The sequence below is a fragment of the Numenius arquata genome, unplaced genomic scaffold (genome assembly GCF_964106895.1).
Source record: "Numenius arquata unplaced genomic scaffold, bNumArq3.hap1.1 HAP1_SCAFFOLD_1493, whole genome shotgun sequence".
In the NCBI taxonomy this organism is placed as follows: domain Eukaryota; kingdom Metazoa; phylum Chordata; class Aves; order Charadriiformes; family Scolopacidae; genus Numenius; species Numenius arquata.
In genome coordinates this window covers 1,176-17,259 of record NW_027415352.1, presented here as the reverse complement: position 1 = coordinate 17,259, position 16,084 = coordinate 1,176, and the positions used below count along the sequence as shown (strand labels likewise).

The 16,084-nt window shown below is 67.4% G+C and overlaps 1 protein-coding gene across 1 annotated transcript; it reads right to left on the bottom strand.

Annotated features, from left to right (window-relative positions):
• Positions 1-8: 8 nt before the first annotated feature.
• On the bottom strand, positions 9-14,859 carry RNF31 (ring finger protein 31; the record flags this gene model as incomplete). Its single annotated transcript, XM_074167650.1, has 10 exons — positions 14,731-14,859; positions 13,270-13,326; positions 12,540-12,805; positions 11,336-11,519; positions 9,806-10,015; positions 7,847-8,020; positions 4,500-4,598; positions 3,290-3,379; positions 2,118-2,232; positions 9-98 (listed from the first exon to the last, which is right to left on the bottom strand). Coding segments are annotated over exons 1-10 (1,414 nt in total), but the record flags the coding sequence as incomplete, so codon positions are not given.
• Positions 14,860-16,084: the final 1,225 nt, after the last annotated feature.

The window sequence follows — 16,084 nt, the reverse complement described above, 5'->3', positions numbered from 1 at the left end:
GGCGCAGCCGCTGCAGAAGTGGTGCCGGCACTGGGAGCACTGGAAGTGCATGCACCCCCCCCGCGCCAGCGCGTACCACACCCCGCACCGCGGGCACGCTGTGGGGCACAGGTGTGGGGCAGAGCTATAGGGCAGGGCTGTGGGGCTGGGAAGTGGGGCGGGGTCTCGCCATCCCCGCCTCCCAGCCCCACAAGTGCTATGGGGCAGAGTGCGTCCGTCTCCCTCCACCCCTCCAGCCCCACAAGTGCTATAGGGCAGTGTGTCCCCCCTAAGTGCTATGGGGCAGAGTGCCTTCGCCAGCCCCACAAGTGCTATGGGGCAGAGTGCGTCCCCCTCCCTCCAGCCCCCCCAAGTGCTATGGGGCAGGGTGTCTTCCCTCCTGCCCCACAAGTGCTATGGGGCAGAGTGTGTCCCCCCCCAAGTGCTATGGGGCAGAGTGTCTTCCCCAGCCCCACAAGTGCTATGGGGCAGAGTGCGTCCGTCTCCCTCCCTCCCTCCTGCCCCCCAAGTGCTATGGGGCAGAGTGTCCACCCCTCCAGCCCCACAAGTGCTATGGGGCAGAGTGCGTCCCCCTCCCTCCACCCCTCCAGCCCCACAAGTGCTATAGGGCAGTGTGTCCCCCCTAAGTGCTATGGGGCAGAGTGTCTTCGCCAGCCCCACAAGTGCTATGGGGCAGAGTGCGTCCCCCTCCCTCCCTCCCTCCCTCCAGCCCCCCAAGTGCTATGGGGCAGGGTGTCTTCCCTCCAGCCCCACAAGTGCTATGGGGCAGAGTGTGTCCCCCCCCAAGTGCTATGGGGCAGAGTGTCTTCCCCAGCCCCACAAGTGCTATGGGGCAGAGTGCGTCCGTCTCCCTCCCTCCAGCCCCCCAAATGCTATGGGGCAGGGTGTCTTCGCCAGCCCCACAAGTGCTATGGGGCAGAGTGCATCCCCCTCCCTCCCTCCAGCCCCCCCAAGTGCTATGGGGCAGGGTGTCTTCCCTCCAGCCCCACAAGTGCTATGGGGCAGAGTGTGTCCCCCCCCAAGTGCTATGGGGCAGAGTGTCTTCCCCAGCCCCACAAGTGCTATGGGGCAGAGTGCGTCCGTCTCCCTCCCTCCCTCCTGCCCCCCAAGTGCTATGGGGCAGAGTGTCCACCCCTCCAGCCCCACAAGTGCTATGGGGCAGAGTGCGTCCCCCTCCCTCCACCCCTCCAGCCCCACAAGTGCTATAGGGCAGTGTGTCCCCCCTAAGTGCTATGGGGCAGAGTGTCTTCGCCAGCCCCACAAGTGCTATGGGGCAGAGTGCGTCCCCCTCCCTCCCTCCCTCCCTCCAGCCCCCCAAGTGCTATGGGGCAGGGTGTCTTCCCTCCAGCCCCACAAGTGCTATGGGGCAGAGTGTGTCCCCCCCCAAGTGCTATGGGGCAGAGTGTCTTCCCCAGCCCCACAAGTGCTATGGGGCAGAGTGCGTCCGTCTCCCTCCCTCCAGCCCCCCAAATGCTATGGGGCAGGGTGTCTTCGCCAGCCCCACAAGTGCTATGGGGCAGAGTGCATCCCCCTCCCTCCCTCCAGCCCCCCCAAGTGCTATGGGGCAGGGTGTCTTCCCTCCAGCCCCACAAGTGCTATGGGGCAGAGTGTGTCCCCCCCCAAGTGCTATGGGGCAGAGTGTCTTCCCCAGCCCCACAAGTGCTATGGGGCAGAGTGCGTCCGTCTCCCTCCCTCCCTCCTGCCCCCCAAGTGCTATGGGGCAGAGTGTCCACTCCCTCCAGCCCCACAAGTACTATAGGGCAGTGTGCCTTCCCCAGCCCCACAAGTGCTATGGGGCAGACTGTCCCCCCCAGCCCCCTAAGTGCTATGGGGCAGAGTGTCCCCTCCTCCAGCCCCCCAAGTGCTATAGGGCAGTGTGTCTTCCCCAGCCCCACAAGTGCTATGGGGCAGAGTGTCCCCCCCTCCGGCCCCCCAAGTGCTATAGGGCAGTGTGTCCCCCCCACGTGCTATGGGGCAGACTGTCCCCCCCCAGCCCCCCAAGCGCTATGGGGCAGAGAGTCCCTCCCTCCCTCCCTCCAGCCCCCCAAGTGCACTGTGCCTGCTATGGGGCGGAGTGCCCCCCCCCTCCAGCCCCCCAAGCGCCGTGGGTCACGCACCGATGCCGTGCTCCCGCAGGAAGGCCGCCAGCCCCACGGGCGCCGCTTGTGGGTCGCGGGCGCTGAGCCAGGCCCCGAACTCGGCGCAGGAGAGGGAGGCGTGCTGGGGGTCCCACTGCCGGGGGGCGCCCGTCACCCCACGGCCGCCCCATAGCGACCCACGGCTGCCCCATAGCTGCCCCACACCGACCCACGGCCACCCCACGGGGACCCATGGCCACCCCACGGGGACCCACGGTGACCCATAGCGACCCACGGCCACCCCACGGGCACCCACGGTGACCCATAGCGACCCACGGCCACCCCACGGGCACCCACAGTGACCCATAGCGACCCACGGCCGCCCCATAGCTGCCCCACAGCCACCCCATAGCTGCCCCACACCGACCCACGGCCACCCCATGGGGACCCACAGCCACCCCATAGTGACCCTCACGACCACCCCACGGGCACCCACAGTGACCCATAGCGACCCCCACCGACCCACGGCCACCCCATGGGGACCCACAACTACCCCATAGCGACCCACAGGAACCCATACTGCCCCACACCCCCCTCCCAGCCCCACACATCCCTCCTCCTAGCCCCACATCCCCCCCCAGCCCCACATCTCCCCCCCCCAGCCCCACATCTCCCCCCAGCCCCACATCCCAGCCCCACACCCCTCCCAGCCCCACATCCCAGCCCCACACCCCCTGAGCCCCACATTTCCCCCCAGCCCCACATCTCCCCCCCCAGCCCCACATCCGCCCCCAGCCCCACATCTCCCCCCCCAGCCCCACATCCCCCAGCCCCACATCTCCCCCCCCAGCCCCAGCCCCACCAGCCCACACCCCCCAGCCCCACATTCCCCCCCAGCCCCACATCTCCCCCCCCAGCCCCACATCCCCCCAGCCCCACATCTCCCCCCAGCCCCACACCCCTCCCAGCCCCACATCCAGCCCCACACCCCCTGAGCCCCACATTCCCCCCCAGCCCCACATCTCCCCCCCCAGCCCCACATCCCCCCAGCCCCACATCTCCCCCCCCAGCCCCACATACCCCAGCCCCACATCCTCCCCCAGCCCCACATCTCCCCCCAGCCCCACATCCCAGCCCCACATCCCCCCCAGCCCCACACCCCCCCCCAGCCCCACACCCCTGCCCCACATCCCAGCCCCACATCCCCGCACCGGGCGCTGGCAGCGGGGGCAGAAGCGCTGGTGACACTGGGGACACTGGGCCGGGCCCTGCTCCGCCTCGAAGATGAACCCGAACGAGCACTTGGGGGGCAGAGACGGGGGTCAGACCCACGGCGCGACCCACACGCACGGGCACACGCACACGCCCAGCCCCGTAGAGTCAGCCCCAGACCCACAGATCCCTCCTCCAGCCCCACAGAGTCAGCCCCAGACCCGCAGCTGCCCCATAGCTCCCCCCCTGCCCCATAGACACCCCACGTCCCCAGCCCCACGGCTCCCCCCGGCCCCACAGCTGCCCCACATCCCCCCCTGCCCCAGCCCCACAGCTCCCCCCAGCCCCACAGACACCCCACATCCCCTCCAGCCCCACATTTTCCCCCTCCAGCCCCATATTCCCCCCACTTCCAGCCCCACGGCTGCCCCACATCCCCCCCGCCCCAGCCCCATAGCTCCCTCCTCCAGCCCACAGCTCCCCCCAGCCCCATAGCTCCCCCCCTGCCCCACAGACGCCCCACATCCCCCCCTGCCCCACATTTTCCCCCTCCAGCCCCACAGATCCCTCTTCCAGCCCCACATTCCCCCCACTTCCAGCCCCACGGCTGCCCCACATCCCCCCCTGCCCCGGCTCCATAGCTCCCCCCAGCCCCATAGCTCCTCCCCTGCCCCACAGATCCCTCCTCCAGCCCCACATTCCCCCCACTTCCAGCCCCACAGCTCCCCCCCTGCCCCACAGATCCCTCCTCCAGCCCCACAGCTCCCCCCCTGCCCCACAGACGCCCCACATCCCCCCCTGCCCCACATTTTCCCCCTCCAGCCCCACAGATCCCTCCTCCAGCCCCACATTCCTCCCCCCTCCAGCCCCACAGCTGCCCCACATCCCCCCTGCCCCAGCCCCATAGCTCCCTCCCTGTCCCACAGATCCCTCCTCCAGCCCCATAGAGCCACCCCCCAAGCCCCACAGCTCCCCCCAGCCCCATAGCTTCCCCCCCCTGCCCCACAGACGCCCCACATCCTCCCCTGCCCCACGGCCGCCCCACAGATCTGGATACACCAGATCAACTTGGGGGTCCCCCAGTTCCCCCTCAGCCCCACGGCTGCCCCACATCCCCCCCTGCCCCAGCCCCACAGCTCCCTCCTCCAGCCCCACAGCTCCCCCCCTGCCCCATAGCTTCCCCCCCCCTGCCCCACGGCTGCCCCACACCTGGATGCACCAGATGAACTTGGGGTCCCGCATCAGCTCCAGCTCCGTCAGCTTCTGGGTGAAGAGCTGGTAGGTGTCGGGGTCCAGGCACTCCCGCAGCTGGGGGGCAGCCGTGGGGCAGCCGTGGGGCAGGGCTCCCACACACGCGGAGCCCCGCATCACCCCACACGGCCCCCACCCCCCGAGAGGACTTGGGGGGCACGGAGTCCCCCCCCCCCTATGGGAGGCACTTGTGGGGCACAGAACCCCCCCCTCAGGAGCCACTTGTGGGGCACGGAGCGCCCCCAGGAACCACTTGTGGGGCAGAGGAGGACTTGTGGGGCTCTGGGCCCCCCGGGGGGCACTTGTGGGGCACAGAGCCCACCCCCGGGAGCCACTTGTGGGGCTCTGGGCCCCCTGGGAGCCACTTATGGGGCACGGAGCCCCCCCCGAGAGCCACTTATGGGGCACAGAGTCCCCCCCCGGGAGCCACTTGTGGGGCAGAGGAGGACTTGTGGGGCTCTGAGTCCCCTTGAGGGATCACTTGTGGGGCCCGGAGCCCTTGCTGCGAAGACTTGTGGGGCACAGAACACCCCACCCCACCCGCCCCCCACTGTGGGGGAGACGTGTGGGTCCTGGAGCTGCCGTGGGGTGGCGTGTGGGGCGCTATGGGGCGATGTGGGTCAATGTGTGGGGCAGAGAAATAGCAGAGGTGCTGCCCTTCCTGGCTGAGGTGGGGCCAGGCGAGGGGGGGGTGTGGTGTGGGTCGCTGTGGGTCAATCTATGGGTCTCTATGGATCTCTATGGGTCGCTGTGGGTCGCTATGGGTCGCTATGGGTCTCTATGGGTCGCTGTGGGTCAGTACCATCGTGTCTGACCCAGAGAGTCTCTGCCCGTCCTGGCTGAGGTGGGGTTGGGGGTGTGTGTGGGTCGCTGTGGGTCAATCTATGGGTCGCTATGGGTCTCTATGTGTCGCTATGGGTCAATCTATGGGTCGCTGTAGGTCAGTACCGGCGTATCTGACCCATAGAGTCTCTGCCCGTCCTGGCTGAGGCGGGCTCGGGGGTGTGTGTGGGTCGCTGTGGGTCAATCTATGGGTTGCTATGGGTCTCTATGTGTCGCTGTGGGTCACTATGGGTCGCTATGGGTCTCTATGGGTCGCTGTGGGTCAGTACCATCGTGTCTGACCCATAGAGTCTCTGCCCCTCCTGGCTGAGGCGGGGTCGGGGGTGTGTGTGGGTCGATCTATGGGTCAATCTATGGGTCGCTATGGGTCTCTATGGATCGCTGTGGGTCAGCTATGGGTCTATATGGGTCGCTATGGGTCGCTATGGGTCGCTATGTGTCGCTGTGGGTCAGTACCAGCATGTCTGACCCAGAGAGTCTCTGCCCCTCCTGGCTGAGGTGGGGTTGGGGGTGTGTGTGAGTCGCTGTGGGTCAATCTATGGGTCGCTATGGGTCGCGATGGGTCGCTATGGGTCTCTATGGGTCACTGTGGGGCAGCTATGGGTCTCTATGGGTCACTGTGGGTCAGTACCATCGTGTCTGACCCAGAGAGTCTCTGCCCCTCCTGGCTGAGGTGGGGTCGGGGGTGTGTGTGGGTCGATCTATGGGTCAATCTATGGGTCGCTATGGGTCGCTATGGGTCTCTATGTGTCTCTATGGGTCTCTATGGGTCGCTGTGGGTCAGTACCATCATGTGTGACCCAGAGAGTCTCTGCCCCTCCTGGCTGAGGTGGGCTCGGGGGGGTGTGTGGGTCGCTGTGGGTCAATCTATGGGTCGCTATGGGTCTCTATGGGTGTCTATGGGTCGCTATGGGTCAATCTATGGGTCGCTGTGGGTCAGTACCGGCGTATCTGACCCATAGAATCTGTGCCCCTGCCGGCTGAGGCGGGGTCGGGGGTGTGTGTGGGTCGATCTATGGGTCAATCTATGGGTCGCTATGGGTCTCTATGGGTCGCTATGGGTCTCTATGGGTCACTGTGAGTCTCTATGGGTCACTGTGGGGCAGCTATGGGTCTCTATGGGTCACTGTGGGTCAGTACCGGCGTATCTGACCCATAGAGTCTGTGCCCCTCCTGGCTGAGGCGGGCTTGGGGGTGTGTGTGGGTCGATCTATGGGTCAATCTATGGGTCGCTATGGGTCTCTATGTGTCTCTATGGGTCTCTATGGGTCGCTGTGGGTCAGTACCATCGTGTGTGACCCAGAGACTCTCTGCCCCTCCTGGCTGAGGTGGGCTCGGGGGTGTGTGTGGGTCGATCTATGGGTCAATCTATGGGTCGCTATGGGTCTCTATGGGTCTCTATGTGTTGCTATGGGTCTCTATGGGTCGCTGTGGGTCAGTACCGGCGTATCTGACCCAGAGAGTCTCTGCCCCTCCTGGCTGAGGCGGGCTCGGGGGGGTGTGTGGGTCGCTGTGGGTCAATCTATGGGTCTCTATGGGTCTCTATGGGTCACTATGGGTCGCTATGGGTCAATCTATGGGTCGCTGTGGGTCAGTACCATTGTGTCTGACCCAGAGAGTCTCTGCCCCTCCTGGCTGAGGCGGGCTCGGGGGCGTGTGTGGGTCAATCTATGGGTCAATCTATGGGTCGCTATGGGTCTCTATGTGTCTCTATGGGTCTCTATGGGTCGCTGTGGGTCAGTACCGGCATGTCTGACCCAGAGAGTCTCTGCCCCTCCTGGCTGAGGAGGGGTCGGGGGTGTGTGTGGGTCGCTGTGGGTCAATCTATGGGTCGCTATGGGTCGCTATGGGTCTCTATGGGTCGCTGTGGGTCTCTATGTGTCGCTATGGGTCTCTATGGGTCGCTGTGGGGCAGCTATGGGTCTCTATGGGTCTCTATGGGTCTCTATGTGTCGCTATGGGTCTCTATGGGTCGCTGTGGGGCAGCTATGGGTCTCTATGGGTCTCTATGGGTCTCTATGTGTTGCTATGGGTCTCTATGGGTCGCTGTGGGTCTCTATGTGTCGCTATGGGTCTCTATGGGTCGCTATGGGTCGCTATGGGTCTCTATGGGTCTCTATGGGTCTCTATGTGTCGCTATGGGTCTCTATGGGTCGCTGTGAGTCAGTACCGGCGTATCTGACCCATAGAGTCTCTGCCCGTCCTGGCTGAGGCGGGCTCGGGGGTGTGTGTGGGTCGCTGTGGGTCAATCTATGGGTTGCTATGGGTCTCTATGTGTCGCTATGGGTCTCTATGGGTCGCTATGGGTCTCTATGGGTCTATATGGGCCAGCTATGGGTCTCTATGGGTCGCTGTGGGTCAGTACCGGTGTATCTGACCCATAGAGCCTGTGCCCCTGCCGGCTGGGGCGGGGTCGGGGGTTGGCGTGGGTCGCGCCGTGGGTCGCGCCGTGGGGCCGGTACCTGTGGGTCGAGGGTGGAGAAGTAGCAGAGCCTCTGCCCCTCGTCGCTGAGGTCGGGGCGGGCGCAGACGGGACACACCAGGTCCCGCACCCCCCGCTCCTTCACCCCGATGGTGAAGTGCAGCCGGAAGCACTCGGGGCACAGGGGGCACTCGCAGCCCGTCAGCACCCGCATCTGGGGGGGGGAAAGGTCACGGGGTCATACGGGGTCACGGGGGGTCATACAGGGTCACGCGGGGTCGTGGGGTCACGGGGTCACGGGGAGGGGTCACACGGGGGGGGAGATGGGGGGCACGGGGAGCAATCATGGCCCGGAAGCAGCAGCTTCTGGGGGAGGAAAGGTCACGGAGAGGTCACATGGGGTCATATGAGGTCACACGGGGTCATATGAGGTCACAGGGGTCATACGAGGTCACACGGGGTCACGTGGGGTCACGGGGAGGGGTCACACGGGGGGGGAGACGGGGGACACGGGGAGCAATCATGGCCCGGCAGCAGCAGCTTCTGGGGGGGGAGAGGTCACAGAGAGGTCACACGGGGTCATATGAGGTCACAGGGGTCATACGAGGTCACGCGGGGTCACGGGGTCACGGGGAGGGGTCACACGGGGGGGGAGACGGGGGGCACGGGGGGCGCTCGCGGCCCGGCAGCAGCAGCTTCTGGGGGGGGAGAGGTCACGGAGAGGTCACACGGGGTCACGGGGGGTCATACAGGGTCACAGAGGGGTCATACGAGGTCACACGGGGTCACGTGGGGTCACGGGGAGGGGTCACACGGGGGGGGGAGACGGGGGACACGGGGAGCAATCATGGCCCGTCGGCAGCAGCTTCTGGGGGGGGAGAGGTCACGGAGAGGTCACACGGGGTCATATGAGGTTACGTGGGGTCATATGAGGTCACAGGGGTCATATGAGGTCAAACGGGGTCACGTGGGGTCACAGGGAGGGGTCACACGGGGGGGGGGCACGGGGGGTGTTCGCGGCCCAGCAGCAGCTTCTGGGGGGGGCAAAGGTCACGGAGAGGTCGCGGGGTCACACGGGGTCATGGGGGGTCATACGGGGTCACAGAGGGGTCATATGAGGTCACAGGAGGGTCACGGGGTCACAGGGAGGGGTCACGGGGGGTCAAAGCCCCTCCCAGTCCCTCCCCACTGCCCCCTTAACCCCCTCCCAGTTCATCCCAGTTCCCTCCCAGTGCCCTCCCAGTCCCTCCCAGTGCCCTTCCAGTCCTTCCCAGTCCCTCCCAGTGCCTCCCAGTATATCCCAGTGCCCTCCCAGTATATCCCAGTGCCCTCCTAGTATATCCCAGTGCCCTCCCAGTGCCCTTCCAGTCCTTCCCAGTCCCTCCCAGCCCCCTCCCAGTCCCCTCCCAGTCCCTCCCAGTGCCCTCCCAGTGCCCTTCCAGTCCTTCCCAGTCCCTTCCCAGCCCCCTCCCAGTCCCCTCCCAGTCCCTCCCAGTGCCTCCCAGTATATCCCAGTGCCCTCCCAGTGCCCTTCCAGTCCTTCCCAGTCCCTCCCAGCCCCCTCCCAGTCCCTCCCAGTATATCCCAGTGTCTCCCAGTCCCTCCCAGTGCCCTCCCAGTATATCCCAGTGCCCTCCCAGTGCCCTTCCAGTCCCTCCCAGTCCCTCCCAGTGCCCTCCCAGTGCCCTTCCAGTCCTTCCCAGCCCCCTCCCAGTCCCTCCCAGTATATCCCAGTGCCCTCCCAGTGCCCTCCCAGCGCCCTTCCAGTCCCTCCCATTGCCCTCCCAGTATATCCCAGTCCTTCCCAGTCCCTCCCCGTATATCCCAGTCCCTCCCAGCCCCCTCCCAGTATATCCCAGTCCCCTCCCAGCCCCCTCCCAGTGCCTCCCAGCCCCCTCCCAGTGCCTCCCAGTATATCCCAGTGCCCTCCCAGTCCCTCCCAGCGCCCTCCCAGCCCCCTCCCAGTGCCTCCCAGTATATCCCAGTGCCTCCCAGTTACCTGCTGGCGGGGCAGGGCCCACCCGCAGACCCCGCACTCGCAGCGCAGCCGCCTCCTGAGGGCCGCCCGGTCGGGGCAGTCGCCCACGGCCTCCACCAGTTCTCCCAGTGCCCGCGGGCCCAGTCCCAGTTCCCGGCCCAGACTGGCCACCAGCACCGCCCGGCCCCAGCTGGCCACCCCCAGCGTGGCCAGGGCCCGCCGCACCACCGCCTGACCAGTACGCACCAGTAAGCACCAGTAAGGGGCGGGCGCCCCCACCGGTAAGTACCGGTCACCCCACGACCCCCTCCCAGTAACCCCGACCCCAAACCAGTAACCACCAGTAACCCCAGACGCCAAACCAGTAACAAAAACCCTCTCCCAGTAACTCCCAGTAACCCCAAACCCCCTCCCAGTAACCTCAGACCTCATCCCAGTAACCCCGACCCCAAACCAGTAACCACCAGTAACCCCAGACGCCAAACCAGTAACAAAAAACCCTCTCCCAGTAACTCCCAGTAACACCACACCCCATCCCAGTAAACCCAAATGCCCTCCCAGTAACTCCCAGTAACCCCAACCCCAAACCAGTAACCACCAGTAACCCCAGATGCCAAACCAGTAACAAAAGCACACTCCCAGTAACCCCAGATCCCCTCCCAGTAACTCCCAGTAACCCCCGACTCCCCTCCACTCCCCTCCCAGTTCCCTCCCAGTATATCCCAGTTCCTCCCAGTGATCCCCACTCCCCTCCCAGTCCCTCCCAGTGCCCCCAGTCCCCTCCCAGTTCCTCCCAGTGACCCCCCCATCCCCTCCCAGTCCCCTCCCAGTGCCCCCCAGTGCCCCCCCATCCCCTCCCAGTCCCTCCCAGTGCCCCCCAGTGTCCCCCCATCCCCTCCCAGTGCCTCCCAGTGACACCCAGTTCCCTCCCAGTCCCTCCCAGCGCCCCCCCATCCCCTCCCAGTGCCTCCCAGTGCCCCCCCCATCCCCTCCCAGTGACCCCCACTCCCTTCCCAGTCCCTCCCAGCGTCCCCCCAATCCCCTCCCAGTCCCTCCCAGTGCCCCCCAGTCCCCCCCCATCCCCTCCCAGTGCCCCCCAGTCCCTCCCAGCGCCCCCCCATCCCCTCCCAGTCCCCTCCCAGTCCCTCCCAGCGTCCCCCCAATCCCCTCCCAGTCCCTCCCAGTGCCCCCCAGTCCCCTCCCAGTGCCTCCCAGTGACACCCAGTTCCCCCCCAATCCCCTCCCAGTCCCTCCCAGTGACCCCCAGTCCCTCCCAGTGCCCCCCCCATCCCCTCCCAGTGCCTCCCAGTCCCTCCCACTCCCCCCCCAGTCCCTCCCAGTGACACCCAGCCCCCTCCCAGTCCCTCCCAGTGCCCCCCCATCCCCTCCCAGTCCCTCCCAGTCCCTCCCAGTGCCCCCCCATCCCCTCCCAGTCCCTCCCAGTCCCTCCCAGTGCCCCCCCATCCCCTCCCAGTCCCTCCCAGTCCCTCCCAGTGCCCCCCAATCCCCTCCCAGTCCCTCCCAGTCCCTCCCAGTGCCCCCCAGTCCCACCTGCTGGTCGGGGCTCTGGAAGTCCAGGGGGGGCTGCCGCGGTTCCCAGAGGCGCCGGAGGAAGGGCTGGAGCCGCCCCCGCTGCAGGTCCCCCAGCGCCCCCCAGGGGTCGCCCCCGTTCTGGAACAGCGCCCCCCCCCGCCGGGCCCCGCTCCCCGAAACCCAGCGCCGACAGCGCCCGCAGCTGCCGCCCCCCAGTAAAAACCAGTAACAACCAGTAAGCGACCACCGCTAACGCGCACACACGCACCCCCCCCCCCACCAACGCAAACCCCCCCCCTCCTCACCTCCACCCCCCCCTCCCCCCCTCCTAGTATGGACCAGTCACCCCAGTATGGGATTTGGGCCCTCCCCCCCGCAGCTCCCAGTGCCTCCCAGTAAGACCAGTACAGCCCAGTACCCCCCACACACCACACCCCCCCCACAGACCCCAGGGCTGGAACAGCCCGGCTCTGCCCAGCCCCTTGGCCACGCCCCCAGAACACAAACCACGCCCCCGAGCCCTCTAACCACGCCCCCAAGGCCCCAAGCCACGCCCCTGAGCCCTCAAACCACGCCCCCAAGGCCCCAAGCCACGCCCCTGAGCCCACTAACCACACCCCCTGACCTCAAACCACACCCCCACACCTCAAACCACACCCCCACACCTCAAACCACGCCCCCAAGGCCCCAAGCCACGCCCCTGAGCCCTGTAACCACGCCCCCACACCTCAAACCACGCCCCCCACGCCAAACCACGCCCCCGGGCTCTAAACCACGCCCCCCTTTTCCCAGCCAACGGGACTCCCCCCTCCCTCCCAAACCCCTCCCCTCCAAGCTCCACCCCCTTCCCCACCCTCCCAAGCCCCTCCCACACCAAACCACGCCCCCACACCCCAAACCACGCCCCCCACAACAAACCACGCCCCCCCTTTACCCTCCCAGGCCCCACAACGGGACTCCCCCCTCCCACCCCAACCCCTCCCAAACCCCTCCCACACAAGCCCCGCCCCCTTCCCCACCCTCCCAAGCCCCTCCCACACCAAACCACGCCCCCACACCCCAAACCACGCCCCCCACAACAAACCACGCCCCCCCTTTCCCCTCCCAGGCCCCACAACGGGACTCCCCCCTCCCACCCCAACCCCTCCCACCCCCCCAAAAACAAACCCCGCCCACCCCCGAAGCCCCGCCCACCCCACCCCCCGAAGCCCCGCCCACCTGCCTCCTCCGGTGCCCCAGCATGGCTTCCATGGCGCGCTGCGGGTCCCCTTGGGCGCGGGCCCAGGCTCGGGCGGCCTCTCGCAGGGACATGGCCCCCAGCGGCCCCCCCGCCTCCCCCGCCCCCCGGCACCCCCCGGCCCCCGCCAGGGCCCCCAGCGCCGCCCCCAGACCCGCCCGCGCCCGACCCACCGCCCCCGACGCCGAACCCCCCAGCGACAGCGCCCGCCGCAGCACCGCCTCCGCCGGCACCCCCGACGCCTCCGACGCCTGCGGGTGAGAGGGGGGGGGGGGACACACGCGGGTCACCCCCAAAACCCCCCCCGGGGACCCCTCACCACCCCCCATGACCCCCCCACCTCCTTAGAGACCCCCCCACTCCCCCCAAAACCCCCCCCGGGGACCCCTCACCAACCCCCATGACCCCCCCGCTCCCCTTGGGGACCCCTTTGGGGACCTTCCCCCCCCCAGACCCCCCCATCCCCCTTGGGGACCCCCCCAGAGACCCCCCTACTCCCTTTGGGGACCCCCCCTCAGATCCCCCCCAACCCCTTAGAGACCCCCCACTCCCCCCAGAGACCCCCCCCCAGACCCCCCCACCCCCTTGGGGACCCCTTTGGGGACCTTTCCCCCCCCCCCAGACCCCCCCCACTCCCTTTGGGGACCCCCCCGGGGACCCCCCCACCCCCTTGGGGACCCCCCCAGACCCCCCCCCCCCCCCCCCAAACTCTCACCCTGAGGATGGCGACCACGCGCCGCCCCCCCTCCCGCAGCCGCTGCTGCCGCCGCCGCTCGGCCTCCTGGGAAGGGGAGGGGGGGGGCGGCGGGGGGGGAGGGGGGTCGTCGTCCCCCCCCACAGCCCCGGGGGTGGGGGGAGGGGGCGCGCCCCCCCCGTCCCCCCCCCCGCGGTGACAGAGCTCGCAGGGACCCCCCCCCGCCCCACGGTTCCAGAAGGTGCAGTGGGGGCAGGGCCAGCCCTAGAGACCAGACGGGGGGGGGGGGACATGGGGGTCAGAGCCCCACGGCCCCCACCCTGCCCCACAGATGGGGGTCCAGCCCCATAGATGGGGGTGGCCCCCCCCCCCACCACCACCCCCCGGACGCCTGGGTCCCCTGTTTCCACACACCCCCCCCCCCCCGGATACCTGGGTCCCTTCCTGCCCCATAGATGTGGGTCCAGCCCCATAGATGTGGGTTCAGCCCCATAGACTGGCCCCCCCCGGACACCTGGGTGTCCTCCTGCCCCATAGATGTGGGTCCAGCCCCATAGATTGGCCCCCCCCTGGATACCTCTGTTCCTCCTGCCCCATAGATGTGGGTCCAGCCCCATAGATGTGGGTTCAGCCCCATAGATTGGCCCCCCCCCCAGATACCTGTGTCTCTCCTGCCCCATAGATGTGGGTTCAGCCCCATAGATTGGCCCCCCCCTGGATACCTGTGTCCCTCCTGCCCCATAGATGTGGGTCCAGCCCCATAGATGTGGGTTCAGCCCCATAGATTGGCCCCCCCCTGGATACCTGTGTCCCTCCTGCCCCATAGATGTGGGTTCAGCCCCATAGATTGGCCCCCCCCCGGATACTTGTGTCCCTCCTGCCCCATAGATGTGGGTTCAGCGCCATAAATGTGGGTCCAGCCCCATAGATTGGCCCCCCCCTGGATACCTGTGTCCTTCCTGCCCCATAGATGTGGGTCCAGCCCCATAGATGTGGGCTCAGGCCCATAGATGTGGGTCCAGCCCCATAGATTGCCCCCCCCCCGAATATCTGTGTCCCTCCTGCCCCATAGATGTGGGTCCAGTCCCATAGATTGGCCCCCCCCGGATACTTGTGTCCCTCCTGCCCCATAGATGTGGGTTCAGCCCCATAGATTGCCACCCCCCCGGACACCTGGGTCTCCTTCTGCCCATAGATGTGTGTCCAGCCCCATAGATGGGCCCCCCCCCCGATGCCTGGGTCCCCTATTTTCTCCTCTCAGGACACCTGGGTCCCCTCCTGCCCCACAGATGTGGGTCCAGCCCCATAGATGGGGGTCCAGCCCCACAGATTGGCTCCCCCCAGACGCCTGAGTCCCTTTATGGGGGTGTCCCGGATGCTTGGGACCCTCCTGCCCCATAGATGCGGGTCCAGCCCCATAGATACGGGTCCAGCCCCACAGATGTGGGTCCCAGCCCCATAGACGCGGCCCCCCGCACTGACCTGTGGGGCGGGCGTGGGGCGCCGGGCCAGGCGGGGGCGCTCGCAGACCCCACAGAGGACGCTGGGGCCGGGGTTCAGGAAGGTGCAGGAGGCGCAGGCCCACTCCTCCCCGCCGTGGGGCTGCCCCATAGCGCCGGGGGGCTGCCCCATAGACGGGGAGGGCTGCCCTATAGATGCGGGGGGTTGCCCCGTAGCGCCGGGGGGCTGCCCCGCGGAAGCGGGGGGCAGCCCCACGGCGCTACGGGGCAGCCCCACGGAGGCGGGGGGCGGCCCCATAGATGCGGGGGGCTGCCCCATAGCGCCGGGGGGCTGCCCCATAGGTGGGGGGGGCTGGTAGCTGCGGGGGGGCCACGGGGGGAGAGAGGAGCTGGGGGGGGGGGGGGGGACACATGAAGGGGGGGGGGGGTGAGAGACCCCATAGAGCCCCATAACCCCCCGGGGCTATAGGGGGGGCTATAGGGGGGCTATAGGGGGGGCTATAGGGGGGGTGGGTTGCCATGGTTACCTGGGGTTGTTGTCGGGGCACCCGGGGGGGGTCCCGCCTGGGGGGGGGACGGGAAACAGAGAGAGAAAGAGGGAGGAGCCTCAGGGCCCACACGGCACCTATAGGGACCTATAGACACCCCCCCACCCCCTATAGCCCCCCCCGCCTCATAGAGACCCCCCTATAGACCCCCCCATAAAGCCCCTATAGCCCCCCCACACTCCCTATAGACCCCCCCGTAGACCCCCCATCCCCTATAGATCCCCCCAAAAAGCCCCCCATCCCCTATAGCCCCCCCCATAGCCCCCCCACCCCCTATAGACACCCCATCCCCTATAGACTCTCCCTATAGACCCCCCATCCCCTATAGATCCCCCCAAAAAGCCCCCCATCGCCCCCCCCATAGCCCCCTCACCCCCTATAGATCCCCCATAGACCCCCCCATCCCCTATAGATCCCCCTATAGAGCCCCCCATCCCCTATAGCCCCCCTATAGCCCCCCCATCCCCCATAGAGCCCCTCCCACCCCCTATAGATCCCCCTATAGAGCCCCCCACCCCCTATAGCTCCCCTGTCCCCCATAGAGCCCTCCCACCCCCTATAGCCCCCCCCATAGCCCCCCCACCCCCTGTAGACCCCCCCCATCCCCTATAGACACCCCCATCCCCTATAGATCCCCCATAGAGCTCCTCCCACCCCCTATAGCCCCCCCCATAGCCCCCTCACCCCCTATAGACCCCCCCATCCCCTATAGATCCCCCATAGAGCTCCTCCCACCCCCTATAGATCCCCCTATAGCCCCCCATAGACCCCCCCATCCCCTATAGCCCTATAGATCCCCCATAGAGCCCCCCCACTCCCTATAGATCC